The following is an 18,904-nucleotide window of genomic DNA, read 5'->3' on the forward strand; positions in this document are numbered from 1 at the left end:
GTCCTTGTTGAGGAGGTGGAGGAGACGCGTTAGCGGAGGAGATCACGTCCAGCCCACAGCACCGTTGGCAGTTCTATTCCCCATGGGTGCCTTTTGACAGTCTAAGGGTTTGAGGGCTGTGACAGCACCCAGCCTGAGCCGTCAGCTCTTGCCTCTCTCCGCTGTGCAAGAAAAAGGACGAGCAGGAGGCCCAGCTCACGCCGGCTGGAGCAGGGAGGGTGCCTGCTGCTGCCGTCGCGGCAGCCAGCTGGTGTCCAGCCCAGCACGGCTCCTTCAGGCTGGTATCACACTGCTGACTTGCATGAGTCACAGCTGACTTTTTTTTTCTCCCCCCCTCTCCCCGTTTGGCTTGCAAGAAAGATCTGTTTTACATATACTACAGTAATCAGGGCTTGACATAAATAGGCAAATGTTATTGTCTGCGGTGGGAATTGCACCTGCTGGCAGAGCAATGGAGGCAGCCCATTATGCACCGGAGTCAATCATTTGTGCAATGAAGTACAACCACGGTTCTTGCTGTGTTCTTGTGCAAGTCTTTATCTCAGCGGCTGTGAGTGCACTGGCAGATGTGCCATCATCACCTTTGCAGTCTGTCCTCGCCCCAGGAGCCAGAGCAGCCTCTGTTCCTGCAGCTGTGGCCGTCCTCTCCCAGAGGGGTGAAGACCAAGATGTTCAGCTGAGATGTCCCTGCTTTGGTGTTGGCTGCGTTACAAAGCCAGGCAGCCTTGTCCCTGAGTACTGAGGCTGCACTTTCCGTGCACTTTCCATCTTGCTCCCAAGATGTGCAAGATCCTGGATGAATGCCTGGATGTGCAGAGCATCTGGCTCTTGTTTATGGACCTTATTGCAGAAGTGGCAGCAGTCTCAGCAGCTGAGCAGGTATGAGCAGTGCTCCTTTGGACCAGAGGGACTTGCAGGACTGGCTGAACTATAGGCTGCTCGTGTGGAGTCTGGGCTTCAGCATGGTAAGATTTCTCCAATAATAATAAACAGAGCTTGTCTTGTTGGTGCTGGAGTCTGGGCTTAGCTTAGCTAAACCACATCCAGCACCTCTGAACCGCTGCATCCACAGCTTAGGCGAGGGTTGGAAGAGGTGCTGTGCAAGGAGAGGAAGCGGGAGACACGCACGTTCTTTGTGGAGTGAAAAAGATGAGCACAAATCCTGTAGGAATGCCAAAATGTGCAGGATGCTGCGTGTGCAGGTATTTCTGCTGGGCCAGCATTGAGGGGCAGGGAGGACGTTAAGCTTAAGAGCATCAGCATTATAGCAGGAACAGGCAGATCGTGGGCTTTGCTTGCTGAGCTCAGTGAAAACGCTTGCTTGCTCTGTGCTAGAAATTGCTGTTTATTAGAAAAAAAATAAATAATTTCGTGTTGTGATTTACATTTTGCAGCTTAAGAGCAGGGGAAAAAAAAGATCCAAATTCTACTAGTTGCGTTTAAAAGGGCTCCAAGCCTTATCCATCAGTTCTGTTTGCCATATGACTGCAAATCTGAGGCTGTAGATTTACCTTCATCCTGCCACCAGCTACCACCCCTGACAACAGCCCAATCGGTGCCTAAGTAAGTCCCCAGGGATCATCTCATTAACAGAAGAATAGAAATTGGACTAGAAATTGGGGAAGAAAGGAGAAGTCTTAATAGAAGGATGTACGCTCTCCATATATGTGCTCACTGCTGTGAGGAGCATCTCTCCATACACAGTCTTCCCTTGCCTGTGGTCTTGCCCCAAGTGGCAGCATCCCTCAGCACCTTTCTATCCTCACCATGGTCACCTGGATGGGCTCAGCTCCTGCTTGCCTTCCCACAGGTCAGGCAAAGCCCAGGGATGGGGAATAGTGAAGGGTAAGGAGGAACAGACAGTTTCCAGTAAGTGAATTCCTACCACCACCAGTCACAGTCTGGTTCCCTAATAAAGATCCTGATAAGGAAGCTGGAATCCCTTTTAACTTCTGATCCGTTCAGAGATAAGCTGGTTTAGACGTAAACAAGTGCTTCTGTCACCGGCAGCTCCCAGAAATGCAGCTGCAGACCTCTGGTTAGTCCCAGTGAGGTCCTGCCACGCTCCTGGGGGAGTTACTTGGACAGCTGCATCCACATCTGGAGGGAGAAGAGGATGACTTACTCTTTCTCCATGGTAAAGGTTTTTTGCACATCTCTACAAGCCTTGCTGTGAGAAGGAGAGGGGGAACGATGTAAAAATAAGGAATGACGTCTTTCAACCTTTACCGGGTTTTGAGGTGAAGTGAAGTCACCTTCCTGGGCTGGTTTTCTCCATAGAGCCCTTGGAGATCATTTTTTACTCAAATTGGGAGAAACTAGAGCAGAACTGTGCTGAGAAAAGCATTTCTCTCAGGCCTCAGCACTGCTTGGAGCTAAGAGGAGGGTGAGGGTGACTGGTCTGTCCTGCACCCCAGCTCCCCTCCCTTCCTGGCATCCCCCAGCATTGGCACAGGGCTGGCAGAGAGATGCCAGCAGTGGGGCAGCAAAGCCCAGGCTGCAACACAGGGTCCAACACAGCTTCATCCATGACAGCAGAAGCTGGCACTATTTGACTTAACCTTTTCTGGGTTGTTGCATCTTCCCTTTGAGAGACTGGCTTTTTGAGTGGAGTTCCTGGCTTCTCAGTACTCTTGATTAGCCCAGGCTGTCTCAGCCTCAAGACATCTCCCTTTTGCATGGGTTAAAACCTCTCCAGTGTCAGAGTCTCTTCTGACATCTCCTACAGCTCCTCATCTGACAGGATTAGCATTCTCTTTTCAATGTTTTTGCTCTTTCTGCCGCTCTGTCCATCCATCTTGGAGGCCACATGCCCGTTGTCCCCTGGTGCTTTGTGCTCTGCCTCCTGCATCGACTGCTGGGTGTACTGCTGGTACGCAGGTGAGAAGTTGTGGATGGCATCCTGCACGATGTCCTGGGGGCTGATGGTCTCCTTCAGCCCACTCGAGATGCTCTGCATCGGGGCAAGGTTTGCTGCAAAACAGGGAGAGCAGGAAGGTGATGGGACAGCAGACAATCAATGAGCCCAAGTGATCCAAGATACTTTTCCTTAGAAATTCAAGATCAGGGGCTCATTGTGGGCCACATCAGCTTGTGGTCCAAGGAGAAGGAAGGCAACCCCAGCTCCATGTTCCAAAGAGGATGGATCCTCTCCAACAGCATGTGGGTAATACCACAATCCCCTAATCCTGCCCATCCACACCAAGGTCTCTCTTCCTGTCCATTTGCTATAGCTTGTGGGTGTCATGAGGGAAGAGGGACAAGGCATGCATGGAGCACAGGACAAAGAAATTCCTCTTGTAGCTTTTAGCATTCCATTGGTAATGGGATGCTAATAGAATAAGGGAGGTTTCCCCTTTCCTTAGTCATTGAAGAAAAAAAGAAGTGAGTAAGAGTTACCTGTTGAGTTTTCTTTCTTCTCCCTGTACACCTGGCAGGTGAATGCGTAACGCAGGGCAATGGAAGCAAAGAGCATTTCAATGCAGATGATGAAGTTCTGGTAGCCAGCAGCCACTGTCCCAGCTCCCACCTCCTTCCCATCAATGATCTGAACTTCAGGGATCACCCCACATTTCTCCAGGATTGCCAGCAGTGTCCCTGTGTGGGGGAAGGGAGAGAGATCAGTTCTGCTCCTGCATCCCTGAGCCAGGTGGGGCTATGGGAGGAGAAGCGTTGGGCATCCATGGTGGGACCCACCTTGCCAGAAGGAGAGGAAGATGACGGCCTTGATGGTGATGAACTTGAGGACCGGCTCAAACGGGCGCAGCAGGTCCATGGTGGCAAAGTAGAAGAGGAAAAGGGCATAAAGGGCCAGGCTGACTGAGAAGTTGTAGATGATGGTGATGTAGAGGTATCCACTGTGGATGCTGTGGAGAGAAAGAGAGCGAGAGAGAGCTGCTACCCTGGGCTGTGGGGAGCAAAGCAAGTGCAACTGGGGGTAAGGAGGGATCAAATGGGGAAGGGGAGAGCGCATAGCTTTGCTATGGGGGAGAACACAGCCCAGGAGGGGGAGGAGGGCAGAGGTAGCAGCTTTTCCTCTGTTGGTGGGACCTCTTTTTATTTATTATTTTATTTATTATGGCTCACAGGAGTTTTGTCCCTTTATTGTTTGGGGGCAGTGAGTCTCTGTTCCCTGGCACTTTGGGCTCTCACTGTCCATGGAGCAGCTTCCTGGGGAGACTGGCAGGACACACTGGTGATGGAGCAGGGATCCATCCTCTCCCATTCACCCTCCCCAGCCTGACCCAGCATCCTCACTTGAAGTCTCCATCGTGGTACTTGCCGAATGCCTGCAGGATGATGGTGACGATTGCCATGAGGGGTTTCACAATGCAGAACTGCAGTGTGGCCTGCACAGGGGAGAGACATGGTGTACCACGGGCAGCAGGGACATCCCACTCCCCACATCACACCCCTCTGCTCCCAGGATAGACACACAGGGGAGAGAGCAGTGCTGAGGGGTGAAATGTGAACAGGGCAAGGTCTGCAGATGGGAGGGAGTGGGGCTTCCAGAAGGCAGCTCCCGAAAGGCAGCACAGCCACTCCAAGGTGGGGGACCGGGTAGCTTGGGGTGTCAGGATTCAGCCCACAGTGCAGTGCTGGAGAGTGACAAAGCATCCAGGCTAACCTGGGACTGGACAGAGATGGCAATCTGAGCTCTGCAGTGGGAGGAGACCCTGACTCAGCAGTGAGTCAGAGGCAAGGACATCGAGCAGCCCTGCTGCTGGCCAAGTGCCGGTGAACTGGTGACCTGCCTCCCTCAGAGGAAAAAAACCTCCAAACCCAGCATCTTAGGAGAGTGACAAAGTGAAGCCCCCTTGGCAGGGCAGTGGGGAAGGGACCTGCCACCCAGAGAGCCCTCCTCTGAGGGAAGTGGAGTCAATGCTCCCCATCGGGTACCCACCTGCTTGCAGAAGCGCAGGAACCCGATGGAGTAGGACATACCCTGAAGGCAGCAGGTCCCATAAAAGCAGCTGGACCTGGAAGCAGAAGGCGAGGGGATGCCATTGGGGGTGCTGGATGGGAAAAGTGGGTGGAGAAGGAACTCTCAGGATGCTGGGACTTACGCAATGGGCTTCCCTCGGATCTCTGTCATGATGGTGCTCTCCCCTCCCAGGTACTCAAAGCACAGGCTCAGGAAGCTGTAAATCACAAAAGCTGCCAAGGCAAGGGCAGACATGATCAGCAGGACTGATGGAAGTCCTGGTGGGGGTTTTCATCTCACATTCCTTCCTGCTCAGTTGTTTCCTCATCCAATCTGGCACTGCATCAAGATTTGGGATGCTGGTGGGTGGGAGCCCAGGGAGAGGAGCAGCAGGTCAAATCCATCCGACTTCCAAGTGGAGTCAGATACATCACACTATGTGCACAGAGTTCATTACAGACACAGCAGCTCCTCTGGGCACACACAGTCCATCCAGGGACCATCTGCATGGAGGGACCTCAAAATTGCTAATGGGCAGCACGAATGGCTGGTGGCCACCAAGGAGCAGGTCCTGAACAGTTTTCTTGGACATCTCCACCACTTATTTTTCATTTACTCCAAACCTGAAGTAATGCAAATGCCCACACAACTTAGTTCCTGAGGAAGAGAGGAACAAGGTAGAGAAGCAGCCTCAATCCTGACAAGTTTCCCTTGCACTTCAAAACACCCCGACTCCCCAATTTCTTGGGTACATCTGCCTCATGTTTTAGAGAAGCTGCACTTCTCCCCCCCCACCCCCCCCAGGCAGCCAGAAAACCTCTTTCCCCAGGACTGTGGTGCTGGGGTCCCTCCAAGCCTGCGTCTGAAAGGCACCAGCTCATGTTTGTCTGTGGGGCATCCCCTCTCTGCTGCCAATGGAGAAGGAGCAGGAAAACTTCTGCATGGAGCAAGGGAGAATGGGAAGTGAAAGCAATGGAGATTTGCCACTTTGCAATCCAAGATGCTCCAGAGACAGGTCAGCAGGATGAGAGCCTCGCTTTGCCTTCAGCCTCCCTGCTGAGCAGATGCTGTGCTCACCTTCGTAGCAGTCACGCACTGAGTCGAAGTAGACGTAGTACTGGTGGCTGCCGAGGAGGAGGAGGCTGAGCCAGGAGTCGAAGGCATAGACGGGCACAATGAAGAGGATGCGGATGATGTAGCGCTGCTCCTTGGGGATGGTGTAATTCCTCAGGTGTGTGTAGATCTGCAAAGCGCCCAGCATGCAGAGTTGTGGCTGCCACAGGTCATGATGGGAAACAGAGGTACCCCCAAGCCCACAGGGGTGCTGTGTTAACCCTTGTCTCGGGGGTGAGGGCTCTGCCAGCTTTCCACCACAGACCCATCACAGTGAATGCACACAAGACCACCTCCATCCCACTCCCGGGGCCAATCCCTTGCATGAAAACATGTGGAAATCAGGTTTCTTCTGTGGGCTGTGTGAGGAACGTGCCCTCCCCTGTGCAGCTCCATCCCAGAGCTTGGAGACAGCAGCTTGCCCCAGGGCTGCCTTCAGCAGCACCCCTAAACCATGCCCACTCAGGGTATGCCTCAAGGCAGCTGGTGCTGTGCACTCCAAACATCCCAAATGCCCTGCTGGGTGTTGCCTCTGGGCAGTGCCAATGCCCTGCAGCCTCTCCTGGCTCTGGCAACCGCCTGGGGAGAGTGTGGGCAAAGTCCATCCTTACGAGCTGCCAGCACCAGGCTCCTGACAGGAGCAGCAACAGGAAGAAATACTTATCCGGAGCTGAGTGATTTGCAGTGGACCTGGGGGCAATCAATAGTTTTGCTCTCATGTCAACCCCTGTGCTGAGCCCCATCTCTGCTCCAGCCCATACCTGGTGGAAGGTGACGATGAGTGCTGACCACACGAAGATGCCAGAGATGGCCTGCGCCGCTATCGTGGTCAGGAAAAGCTGCTGGCCGTCCTGGGAGTTGTTGTGGGCAGCCGTAAGCAGGGCAACAGCTGAGAATGGGGGGGCTGAAGCCAGCCTGGCTGCTGTGCCAGGCCCTGGAGTGCCAGGTGCCACGGGAGAGGGCACAGCACGTGTGGCATTACTCATCTGCAGGGAGAGAGAGGGAAGGGGAGTGGTGCAGGAAGGCAGGAGTGAGGTAGGCTGGTGACAGGGAAGGTCTCAGCAGATTTCCCAGCCCACACAGCATGTGCAAACCTCCTGTGAGGTTTGTACCATGTAAGGTTTATCTCTTCCCCAGGGTTTTTCCAGGGTGTCCCCCACCCAAACCAGCCCATTTGCCATGGTGGGTCTGCTTCTCCCAGCGGGAAAATGCAAATGTCCTTCAAGAGCAGACCCTCTTTTCCCTGAGGAGGTCTACGCAGTTCCCATGTGTCCCAAAACACACACTTCTCCTTCATAGCTTTGCTCCTTGCTTTCTCAGGAATCACTCCCGCTTGAAAAGGAATGATCTGGGTATATTTGTGCCCCTGTGAGTTCACACTTGTGGCTCAGGACACTTTTCCATCAGAAAGCAGAGACTTAAGGGTTAAACCCATCCCTCACCCAGGATAATAAGAATCCCTTACCAACAAGCCATTAGGATACTTGTGTCCTCTTGCTTGAGAGCCCAGAAAACACCGGGTCCCCCCACAGTTTGTCTCCTTTCATCATGTGTGCCTTGCTGGGGGCAAAGCCTGAGGCTCCCCAAGAAACCAGACTTTTGGTGTCACCCAGGTTCTTCACCCAGCTATTTTGGGATTGTGGGGGTGTCAGTGTGCCAGCAATGCCAACCCCAAGACCTGAAGGGCAGCCAGCGGTCCCTCCTACACCCAAATTAAGCACAAGGGAGCAAGCCTGCCATGCCAGAGGCAGAGCTGCTGCCCTTTGGGGATGCTGGAGTGCTATGGCATCTCCCTGGTCAGTGTGTGCTCCTCAAAGCTGGCTGCCCCAAGGCACTGAGCACTGCTGGTGCAGAGGGTGGCTGGGCATACGGACACCGTGTACCCTGCGGCTCCAGACAGCAAGGACCAACCTAATAATAAGCAATTATTTATAGGCCAGCTTCATATCTCAAGGCCACCAGATGCATAAACTGCCATGTTTGGGTTCTCTTTCTGCTAATCTATGGAAAGCTGCTTTTTCCCAAGTATAACAATAGCGGTTGAAGAAAACCAACAACCTGCAAGCTGAACTCTAACAATATAGATGCTTCTCAGTGCATTAATAAACAAATATTTTAGCTGCTGGGTAACTATCGCCTGGGGTAAAACTGTAAGCATGAACTGGAGAGAAGCGTGAAAATATCTGCCATAGATAAGAGTGGTAGGGAATGACCTCGGTCAAATTAGACACTGAAAACAAACCAAAGCAAGAGCTCACACTGCGACTCCCTGTCCTGCCCTCTCTCCGAACCCCAACCTCACAGGAGAGGAAACTCAGCTGCTGTCAGATCAACAGCCCTAAAAATACCTTTCCCCGGCTCCGCCTGGCAGGAGTCGCCTGTAAGCGGAGATGCCGGGGCGGCAGCTGGCGGGGCCCCAGGAGCTCACCCCGCAGTACCTGCGCGGCGAGCGGGGAAGCGGAGCTGGGGCTGGCTGCGGGCACAGCGGGGCCGATAGTGTTACACAGGCGGCAGGGAGCCGCCTTCTTCCCCACTGCCACCGTCCTGTGGCCTTGCCCCGGCCAGCAGGAAGAAGGATCCCGGGAAAGCCGGGGCGGGATCTGGTCTTTGGATGGACTTCGATGCGGCCGGACCTGCCTTGTAAACATTAACAGGAGGACGGAGATAGCTCGTGGCACAGGGAGGGAGATGAGAGCCCGGCTGTGCCCCCTTCCCCAATCACTCCTCACTCTCTCTGGGGGCTGCCCTGCTGCTGGCTGGGGCTAAACTGGCTGGATTTGGCCACGCTCTCCCCTCTGCCAGAGCATCATAACAGAGCAGGATGAAAGCTCATTCTTTCTACCTGTGTTTTTCTAGTTAATTTTCTAGTGATCCAGCTCACTCCCCAAGACATGGCAGAGAGCTGTGCTCTTCACTAGACCCATTTATTCGGTTTTCAAGCCAGTGCTGTGCCGCAGATGCTTGGCCCAAGATACCCCATCTCCTATTAACTTTCCCAGGCATCGAAGTGTGAGCACGGTGGCACCAACAGCCAGTCCTGGCAGCCTCCCCGACATTGTCACACTCTGAACATGGCAGAGCAAGTCATTAAAAGCAAAAGCCTCGGTGCCGCTCGGAGACAGAGCTCCCAGCTCCACAGGTAATTAGATCCCGGCCGTGCAAGGTAGTCAGGCAATTCAATGCAGTTAGAGAGCCATTTGCTTCCAAAACAAAGGCATCAAGGAGACACCGGGAATAATATCAGCTGCAAAACTCAGCTCCTCGATGGGACTGAGCCATATCCAATCTGTCTGTTTTCAGACACCTTGCAGGTACCTGCCATACAGTGTCTACCTGTTACACACACTCCCTGGGATATTAGAGATGCTAAGTGAGAACTGAGAAGATAAACTGAGCAGTGAAGCTTGTGTTCAGGCAGGCCACCTGCAAATGGGGCTTTTCACCTTGCCAGGGATTCTCCCTCATCTGCAGGCTGCCAGAGCCAAGACTCCCAGCTCACATCCCTCCCTGTGTCCTGAAGGACCTAGGACAAATCCCCATCTCAGCGGCAGCCCCCTGTGCGGTGAAGTGAATCAGCAGGGAAAGGTGAGCTCTCACAGCCCCCCAACAGTGCCTCTGACATCCCTGACCCACATCCCGGGGAGGGGAGCATCCAGGCTTAGCCTCACCAGCGCAGGAGACATGCCTTTCCTCCGGATTGCTTTCAGATAAAGCCAGGACACTCGGGTTATTTACGGGACCAGCCTCTCCACACCACCATCAGGCCACTCAGGAGGAAGGACCTACAGCACACAGCTACAAATCGCAGCAGGGCAGCATCGAGCCCTCCTTGAAGCCCATCTGGAGGAGTGGATGACGCAGGCACAGGGCTCTTAGAGGAGGCTCTGCCCTCCCAGCGGCTCCCACAGGTGCTCAGAACCAATGGCTGGGTCAGCCCCCGATCTGTGGGGTTTCTCCCAGCTGCTGTGCACCCCCCAGGGCCCCACTCACCCTTTGGGGCTCCTCCGGGAGGGAGTCTGGCTGCCGTGCACCTGCCTCTGCATCCCCCGTGCCCTCCTCCACCTGCCCCCGCTAGAGACTCCTCCTCCGGACACCCTCCCAGCCCTGCCTGCCTGCTGGCCACGGGCCCTGCCACCGCCCCAATCACCCTCGCTGCTCCCCGGGTCACACCAGTGCCCCACTCACCTGGGCCCCGTCAGGGTCCCACTCTCCCTGCCATCACCCCACTCGCCCTCGCTGCTGCCCGGGTCCCACCAGCGCCTCATTCTCCCTTGCTGTGCCCCGGGCCCCACCGGCGCCCCGCTTATCTTACCAGCACCCCCTCGCTGTGCCCGGCTCACCCTGCCAGCGCCCTCCCTGCGCCCCGGGCCCCGCGGGAGCTGGAGCAGCAGGTCGGGCTTTGTCTCTCGCAGAAAAGCTACCCAACTTACCTTTCCAGTCCGTCGCGCTCGGCACCCACGCCCGGAAAGCAAACACGGATGGAACAGCCGCGGTGTGGCCCGACGCCGCTGCCCCCCACCCAGCACACGTCCTGCGGCCGAGGGCAAGAGCTCTGCCTGGGTGGCAAACGAAGCTTTCCCTGCAATTGGGAATTAATCCCTAGCTGGAGGAGACCGCTGACTAAACGGCAGGCAGCTGGTGGCACCTCGTGCCTGTTGCTAGGGCAGGCCTTCCCCTTGGTTTACTGCGGAGCAGAGAAGAGCAAAGTCGAAGGACCAATTGTTCGTGCTCTTTTTTATCGCACGTGGAAAGGCAGCAAGGTAAGTCCGTCCTGGCTCCGAGCGTCAAATCAGAGAGGTTTCCACATCCTTTCCTCACCCACTGCCCTGTGCAGACCTGGTGGCATATACAGAGCCAGGGAATGAAGGTGCTTAACTTGTGCCTGGCTTTTATGTAGTAACACTCAGGTCTTTGGCGCACAGCAGTGGTATGCCTCTGTATCACCACAGAGGAAGATGCAAATTCCATCCAATTTGCTAATTCATGTACGTTCTCCACAAGCTGCTGGAGCTATGGACACAGTAAGCACCAGTTTTGTGTCAGGAGAGAATCCCTACTAGCAAACCAAGACTGACAATAACTAATTCCACACGCCTCTCTCAGCCTTCCTAGACAAAAAAAAGGGAAGTCTAAAAGAGGAAAAATTTATAGTTCTGACAGATGCGAATCTTTGATTCTTGGAAGCACAGTTTGGAAAATTATTTTTAGATGAAATTTCTTGTCAAGGGCAGCTGGAAGCCTGCAGTGCTTGAATGTATTTTTAAAAGTTTCATTTCTCATAATCCCTTTAAATGCTGTAAATAACCCTTATTTCAGAGAAAAGAGTCCTTTCGAAATCCATTTTCTGCTTTTCTACTTCTAGGGGATTTTTTAGCAACAGAAATGACCTGGCAGCTAGATCACCATGGGGCAAGGCACAGGCTCTGTGCTGATTCTGCTGCACTAACTGCTCTAAGCACAGCTCCTCCCTGCCCAGAATCTAAGACCTGGCCTCTCTCTGTGCTGTCAAGTTCATAAGTGACAAAAGTGTGGAACAGCTCACTTAAAAATTTACTACTTGTTGTTGTTTATTACAAGAAGAGGTAAAAACAAGTGTGCTTTCCAAGCAAAAGGCAAAAGTTTGGCTATTAAGCTTTGCATTGGCTCATACAACTTCATCTGAACTTTTTGTCAATGACTTGATAGAAACAACCCTGTGTAACCCTGTCCCCACATCTCCAAAACACATGCTCATTGCAGGTGATCAGCATTTGGATGTTCTGTCTCTCCGATGTCTTGGTACCATGTAATCCAGTGGCAGAGGTTATTTTGTCTTTTTCTTACCACTATTTTGGGTTCCTGTTTTTCACCCTGACATCAGCTTTCATGAAATTTGCAGAGCATAATTATCTGCCTCTCTTTAAAATCAGAGTGAAAGTGGGAAGTTAATTCAGACTACATCCAGAAAGGAATGGACATAAGGACAAAAGCAGCTGTCTAGGACTCATTTCCTTAAAAAAGGCAAGAAAATCTTTCCCATTATACAATTGTTGATTTTTTTACCAAGGCTTGTATTTCAATTGAAGTGATTCTCACAGAGCAAAAAAAGCAAGCAGGTAAAATTGGATTTGACAATGTTTCTTTTATTCTCCCTGCACTGGGTGTTCCCCCTTTGCGGTACGGCGCAGCTACGGAGCTTGGCATCTGCTGCTCCTCAGGACACATGTGCAGAGCCGAGCCCTTTCCCAAATAAATGACCCACCCAATGGGATAAAAGTAACACTTCTCTCGTATGTTGAGACAATTGCTCTCGTCTCACCACTGTCTATACGGACTTGCAAACCTGTCTCAGTAACAAAACCCACAAATGTTCTACACAGTAGAGAAAAATTCATGAAATTCCTCAGTACGTCCAAAACCACCACAAAGACATTCCATCATTTTCATTTCTAGTCCTTTTAAATAGGTGGTGATGAGTCATGGACTCAAGATCATTTCCTTGAATCCAGATGGCACAACTTCACCATACTTGGCAACTCCGGATCACTTCTCGTAGAGCCTGTATTCCTTCCATGGTCTTGTCCTTTAAAGCCATGGCGAGGAGAACAGGTTTGTTCCCAGCTTCCTGCGACACAAATGCCACCAGGTTTTTGGCACAAACGTGAACGAGTGGCTGAAAAGAAAAGGAATACAGATGTACATTCCTACAGATGGGAGAGCCCTCCCACAGGAGTTAGGGGAGGAAGAGTCCCAGAACGATGTGCAGGACTTGTTGATCCTGGACTCAGACTGAACTTGCTGTTTGCTGAGCAGTTCCAACGTGGTCAGCAAAGCCAAGCCATGGGACAGGGAACTTTAGAAAGCACTTTCTCAACCAGCTTAAAAGGGAAGAGTTTTGTGCCGTGAGTGTGACAGCCACCCACACCACCCTGAAACAACCTTACTGGAGCTGCACTTGAATTGAGTTCAGCACTGTCTGGAAAACTTGGAAACTCAGTACAGAGAATCTTTCCTTCCATAATCCTCCCACCTGAACTATGGCACCAGAATTAAATTACATGAAATGCTGTGGATGAAAATGCCTTTATTTCCTTCACAGCCAGGTTTCTGAAGAAGTTTGCAAGTACAGTTTTTTTGTTTAAAAACTTGTTCTGAAGAGGGGATGTTCCACTGACAAACTCTGGAAAAAAGCTGTCATTTTTGGCCATTCCTAGAGACCCCCAAATGGTGTTATGTACACAATTTTTGTATGCCTGGTGTAACAGACATTGTTTTTCATTTTAACAGAATAATGAAAATCAGAAATAAGTAGTGAGGCTGAAGGAGGCAAGAAAAGGGATATAGCCCTTCCCATGAGGTTTCTTTAACAAGGATAGATTAGAACAGCATTGACAATTTCACTTGGAAGGGACCTACAACAACATCTAGTCCAACTGCCTGAGCAACTCAGAGCCCCAGGTTAAAACATTATTCAGGGCATTGTCCAGATGGCTCTTAAACACTGACAGGCTCAGAGCATCGACCACCTCAAGCTTGTTCCAGTGTCTGACCATCCTCTTGGTACAGAAAAGTTTCCTAATGTGCAGTCTCACCCAGCACAGCTTTGAACCATCCAGCTTGCTGAGGTTTTATTTATACCCACAGCTGTGTATCTGTCAGAAGGATGAGTTTGCTTGATTTTAGCTGCCACTGCTGTTTGGAAGTGTGCACCATCCCAAAGAAGGATGTTAGCAGTGACAAGCAGGAAAACAGCAAACTAGTGAAAGCCTTTTCTTGAAGTTTAGATTGGTTAACTTAGTTAAAATTATTTTAAAATAGATTGTAACGAAGTAAACATAGCACTTCCCATTTCCAAATATAACATAAAATCAGCTTGGGTGTGGAGGTTGTCAGACTTAGCAGATATCACAGTAGATAAAGCAAAATATCTCCCATCCAGAAAGGGAAGGCTATTGCTCAAGAGAAAGAACTCCACAAGGGGAAGTCATGGATAGAATCAGGAACTTGTGTTGCTACAGCTTTTCTAGCAAGTAATATTTGATAGCTTCAACCCTGATGGAAAGCCTCATAATCTTGTAGCTCTGTAAGTTTCTGTTTTAATGTTTGACCAGTTGGCGCTTTGAGAAACACATTTTCTTCTGCTTTCTCTCTAGCTTTGTGAAATGGTCGATAAAAACCTCATTTTGTTGAAGCAAAACAAATTAAACTTTATCAAGGGAAGGTGCTGGCAGGCACACTTGGGAGTGGGCAACTAAAGTCCATTATGGGGCTGGCATAGACTGAGGAGGATGGGGGTGGGAAAACAGACCTGAAAAGGAAAACAAACTCACTGGAACAGAAACCCAAAAAGGTTATCAATCGCTGCATATTTAATCTTGCAACCCTTAAATCAACAGAGCTTTATCTAACTTTCCATAAACACGCAGAAGCAATCCATATCCTGTAGGACACAAAGTAACAGATCCCCAAACCACTCACGGTTAGTTAAACTTTTATGCCCAAGAGCAGATGAGCGCACATATTTTTCTGATGAGCCCCTCTTTCCTCATTTTAAAATTAATCTTATCACTGTTCAAACACTGCTTAACTGCTGTGATTCATCAACTCCCTGGCAACTTGCACAGCCCCACCTACCACATTTCCCCCTTATCCTTGCTGCCTCTGCGCTTCGCATCCGCTCTCACCTCATCCTTGCCCAGCAGCACCTTCGTGGTGAGCGAGGGCCTGCCCACGTTGTCGCCGATGGTGTTGGGGTCCACGTAGACGATGGTCCCCATCTTGCCGTACTGTGTGACCACCACGAGGACCGAATTGGAGAAGGCCGTGCACACCACCTCCGTCGGCACCCCGTGCACCACCTCCTCTCGCTGCTTGGACGTCACGATGGGACTCGCCTCCATCGCTTCCGAAAAAGAACAAAAACGACAACAACAGTAAAACAACATTAGATTAAAAACATGCGCTACGGGCTACACAAAGACCGAATCCTTCCCATAATTTGAAATACCCACGGTTAAGTTAATTTCAGCGCACAGGAGCATCCGGAGGTGGGTGTCCGCAGGCCAGCGGTGCACACCCGAATCCCTGAGTGGGGAGGATTTCGCAGCCCCGCAGCGATGGCATCAATGCCCCCCCGATAGGGTCCCCGCTAACGAGGGTAGCTGGTACCGAAGGGGAAACCCCGAGCCCTGATTTCCACCCCAGCTCCACCAGGCTTTTCCTGAGGGAGACAAGGAGACAGCCACCCCCCCGTCCAGCCGCCCTCACCGCCCCTACCCTTGCCGGCCCGCCGCGCCGCCGCTCTCTGCCCAGGCCCGCCCCGCCGTGGCGGAAGCGGCTCCTTTCTTTTCCTTTCCCTTCCCTTCCCTTCCCTTCCTCCCTCCCTCCGGCAGCCGGCGGGGGGCGATGGCGCAGGGCAGCCGCTGCCCTCACGAGCCCGTCCCCTCCCCTTCCCTCAGCGCCGCCGCCATTACCCGCCGCGCTCGGGCGCGGGAAGGCGCCATCTCCAGCCCCCCCCGCGCCGCTCTCCTCACGGCCGTGGTCCCTCGCCGGCCCCGGGCAGTGCTGCCGCACCCGGTCCCTTCTCCCGGGGATGATTCCCTTCTCCCGGGGATGATCCCCTTCTCCCGGGAATGAACCCCTTCCCCCTGTCCAGTCTCCACGCCTGGTTTCTCCCCGTTTCACACCGTGAGGTGGGGAGGAGTCACAGGGCAGAACCCCCCTGCGCCGTGAGGGGACAGGTGACCCTGGGGGCCCGAGAAGGGATGTGAATATTGTTGTTTTTCTTTTCCTCTCCGTTTCCCCATGGGATGCGGTCGCTCCCACTACTGGGTGTTGTTAGGCCACACTGTGAGCTCCCGAGCATACTTGCCCGTCTAAATAAAAGCGGTTTATAAAGGGGGCTTGTGTAAAACAGGGAGAACAGCGTTTTACTTAGGCAGACAGAGCTAGGACAAGGTGAATGGTTTTAAAATAAAAGACAGGAAGTTTATATTGGATATTAGGAAGAACTTCCCTGTGAGGGTGGTGAGGCCCTGCTACAGGTTGTGCAGAGAAACTGCGTTTGCCCCATCCCTGGAAGTGTCCAAGGCCAGGCTGGACAGGGCTTGGAGCAACCTGGGATAGTGGAAGGTGTCCCTTCCCACACAGGGTGAAACGAGATGAGCTTTAAGGTCTTCTCCAACCCAAACCATTGTGTGATTCCATGAAAACGAGGCTGGTTTTGGTCGTGGAAGCAGCCTTGCCACTGCCTGAGGAAGCATTGGCAGATGCCCGAAGGAGCTGTACTGGGGGATAAAATAAAGACATCTGTGTGAGGAGCATGAAACCAAACGTGTCTGTCCCAGATGCAAACATTAGTTTCTATTTAATACAGTGCTATTTTTTTTTTCTTGGAAATACTGGTACTCATGAATAAAAATTTTGTATTCTAATTTATACAAAGACCTGAAAATTGGCATTTCTCAGAGGTTTGCAACCTCCCAGGCTCCTGCAATTGCTGCATCTAAATTATAATCAAAACCTTCATTCCCATATTTTAGCTGTCCTTTATTGGCATTCTCATCACACTGCAAATATCTTGACCACGGGTGCAGCAATAGCTACCTGACCTGTGGGTTATCTGTTCTGGTGACATCTCTTAAGGACCTCATGGATACTTCTTTAGTTTGTTTTGCATGAAAAGTTTTACCAAATCTTGATTACAGGAAGAGAACATAGACTTTGAGCTGAGAATTCTTAAAGGCACCGTTAGAGAGCAGCAGAGGTCCGTGGAAAAGCTTCTTAATTCAGCAGGTTATTTTTGTGGTTAATTCAAACAGAGAGACTTGATACCTTTTCGGTACTCTTTGCAGTCTGGCAAATAGTCTGTTTTCCAGCACTGAATAAACAGCATTCCTCTTTCTTGCTTACCACAATCACTCGAGGCTTTGCCTGTTTGACAGAGATAATAGCAGCTATTGTCAGTAAAACCTCCTGACTCATAGAGAAGTTTATTCCTGCTCTGCCTTCTCCAGAGAGTAACTTTACTTCAGGACACAAAGGACTGGATTCTTCCTGCCATCCTTGCCAGACTTCATTTTATTTTTTACAGGACAGGAGGACAGAGAGAGTCCACTGTAGTTCAGATTTACATGGAAACACCATTCTTTGCTGTTTTACATTCTTTTGGGACAAAAAAATGTTGTCTTTCATAGTTTCAGTCAATTGGATTTCTCATTTTGGCATTTAGCTGAGGTGGGATACAGCAAACTGAGGTAACTGAGCACTGAATCTTCATCACTGAAAGTGTATACATTAAAGAAGTGAACTAACGAGAGGACTCCTGTTGTCTGTGTGACTGAGGCAGGGAATGGGGGTTTGAGAATACACACCTGACAGGTGATGGGACCCTTCCTGAGGGGGTCTGTCTGCCTGTCATCTGCTTCCCAGCATTTTCTGGCTGAGAAGGATCTGTATCCATACTCATACTCCTGGTTTCTGTAACACTTTTCCTCCACAGATCCTTAATCACATCACAAACGTTATTGCATTTAGCTTCATAAACTGTCTTTCAACATAACAGATTGTTAATATAACTCATTTTATGGTTCGAGAGAAATAAAGAATCGAGACTGACAGCGGTTCAGAGCCATCAAATCTTCAGCTGGAGATTCTGCAGGATTTCGCGATCCCTTCTTCCATTCCCATGCACTCACTGCTGAAGAAACATAAGTCGTGCATGTCACTATCTCAATTATAAGAGAAAATCAATGACTGTGCAGCCCCATACTTTGACAAGCAAAACTACTCCTAATATTGCAGCTTTGTACCTTTATTATTATTTATTCGAGCAGTTTTGTACTGCTTTTTTTTTTTAAACTGCTTAAGTGCCTCTGTGTGTGTAGATTGGAAAGAGGCTGCTTTGGTACTAGTCTTTGCATTTATCTGAACTGATTTCATAAGAACAAATGCGTGAGATCCACAGAGCATCAGAAATGTTTCCCACTTCTCTCAAACACAGACACACAGTGTTTCAGGACATCCATTAATAATCCCTGCTCTGGGGAGTGCCTCACTGTCAAAGTGCTGGGTTGGTTTATTAGTTTACAGGTTATTACTCCTCTAGTTTAGATTTCTCTCTTGTATCTTTTATGATGCAGAATATAGACTGTGAGCTGGAACCTCAGGTGCACCTGGGCTCTGGGCTGCGCAGCCAAGGAGAGAGGAAAGGAATTAGTTTGCTCCCTGATGCAGGAGCTGCTTGGGAATTATTTTGACCCTTGTTATAAATCAGGTACATGAAGTGGAGCTGCCTGTGAGTACATTCCTTGGGCCAGACAATATCAGAGTGCTCCTCTTCCCCTTATTACTGTCACAGCAAGGTCGGGGGTGTGGGTGGTGTGGGGCTGTGTGAGGGCTTTCTCTATGGGGCCATTGTAAAAGTAGTAGGAGGAATGGTAGAAATTCACCTCCTGGATTTCTCCTTTCAAGCCATCCCCACTGCAATTAATTAGAGTCTGTCAGATACGGTGTTCAGAAAATGTGAGTTGAGGCCCTGGGGGAGGCAGGGAGAGGAGCACACCTAGGGTTGTTTAGCCCCAGCAGTTGGGTCTCCCTGGCTGGCTCTCTGCAGTCAGTGGAGAGAGGCCTTGGCCTTCAGTGCAGAGTGGAAACATGGCTTTGAACCCAGCTGTCTGCAGTCAGGAGTCACCCCTGCTGCACCTGAAGTTGGCTGATTTATCTCTGGGTTTCTAGAGTTCCTCTAGAATGAGCCTGCTTAACATGACCACAGCACAGCCCCTTCTGCACATGAGCAGAAATGGGACATCAGGTGTGCAGGGGAGCCTGAGGCTGGAGTGTGAGCTGCTGAGGAGTTCAGATGTGTCCAGGATTAGGTGATACCTGAAT

The 18,904-nt window shown here is 51.1% G+C and overlaps 2 protein-coding genes across 8 annotated transcripts; both read right to left on the minus strand.

Moving 5' to 3' along the window:
- Nucleotides 1-1,326: 1,326 nt before the first annotated feature.
- On the minus strand, nt 1,327-11,912 carry TMEM184A (transmembrane protein 184A). 5 transcript variants are annotated; one of them, XM_042037749.1, is made up of 9 exons: nt 10,468-11,912; nt 6,799-7,023; nt 6,002-6,167; nt 5,067-5,157; nt 4,904-4,979; nt 4,258-4,349; nt 3,697-3,866; nt 3,400-3,597; nt 1,327-2,973 (listed from the first exon to the last, which is right to left on the minus strand). In XM_042037749.1, exons 2-9 carry the CDS (start codon nt 7,021-7,023, stop codon nt 2,723-2,725), a joined length of 1,269 nt encoding a protein of 422 aa, XP_041893683.1. In that variant the 5' UTR covers nt 10,468-11,912; the 3' UTR covers nt 1,327-2,722. The 5 variants fall into 5 exon arrangements, with proteins under 5 accessions (XP_041893683.1, XP_041893684.1, XP_041893685.1 ...); XM_042037750.1 differs by lacking the exon at nt 10,468-11,912 and adding an exon at nt 10,350-10,450; XM_042037751.1 differs by lacking the exon at nt 10,468-11,912 and adding an exon at nt 10,223-10,315.
- A 226-nt stretch (nt 11,913-12,138) lies between these two features.
- PSMG3 (proteasome assembly chaperone 3) lies at nt 12,139-15,657 on the minus strand. Of its 3 annotated transcripts, none has more exons than XM_042037758.1 (3): nt 15,490-15,657; nt 14,701-14,918; nt 12,139-12,689 (listed from the first exon to the last, which is right to left on the minus strand). In XM_042037758.1, exons 2-3 carry the CDS (start codon nt 14,914-14,916, stop codon nt 12,537-12,539), a joined length of 369 nt encoding a protein of 122 aa, XP_041893692.1. In that variant the 5' UTR covers nt 14,917-14,918; nt 15,490-15,657; the 3' UTR covers nt 12,139-12,536. The 3 variants fall into 3 exon arrangements, with proteins under 3 accessions (XP_041893692.1, XP_041893690.1, XP_041893691.1); XM_042037756.1 differs by lacking the exon at nt 15,490-15,657 and adding an exon at nt 15,293-15,362; XM_042037757.1 differs by lacking the exon at nt 15,490-15,657 and adding an exon at nt 15,028-15,261.
- Between the last annotated feature and the right edge of the window lie 3,247 nt (nt 15,658-18,904).

Source organism: Corvus kubaryi, unplaced genomic scaffold, assembly GCF_017639235.1.
Source record: "Corvus kubaryi isolate FWS band 111438036 unplaced genomic scaffold, C.kubaryi_AGA036_p1.0 37387, whole genome shotgun sequence".
NCBI classification, from domain to species: domain Eukaryota; kingdom Metazoa; phylum Chordata; class Aves; order Passeriformes; family Corvidae; genus Corvus; species Corvus kubaryi.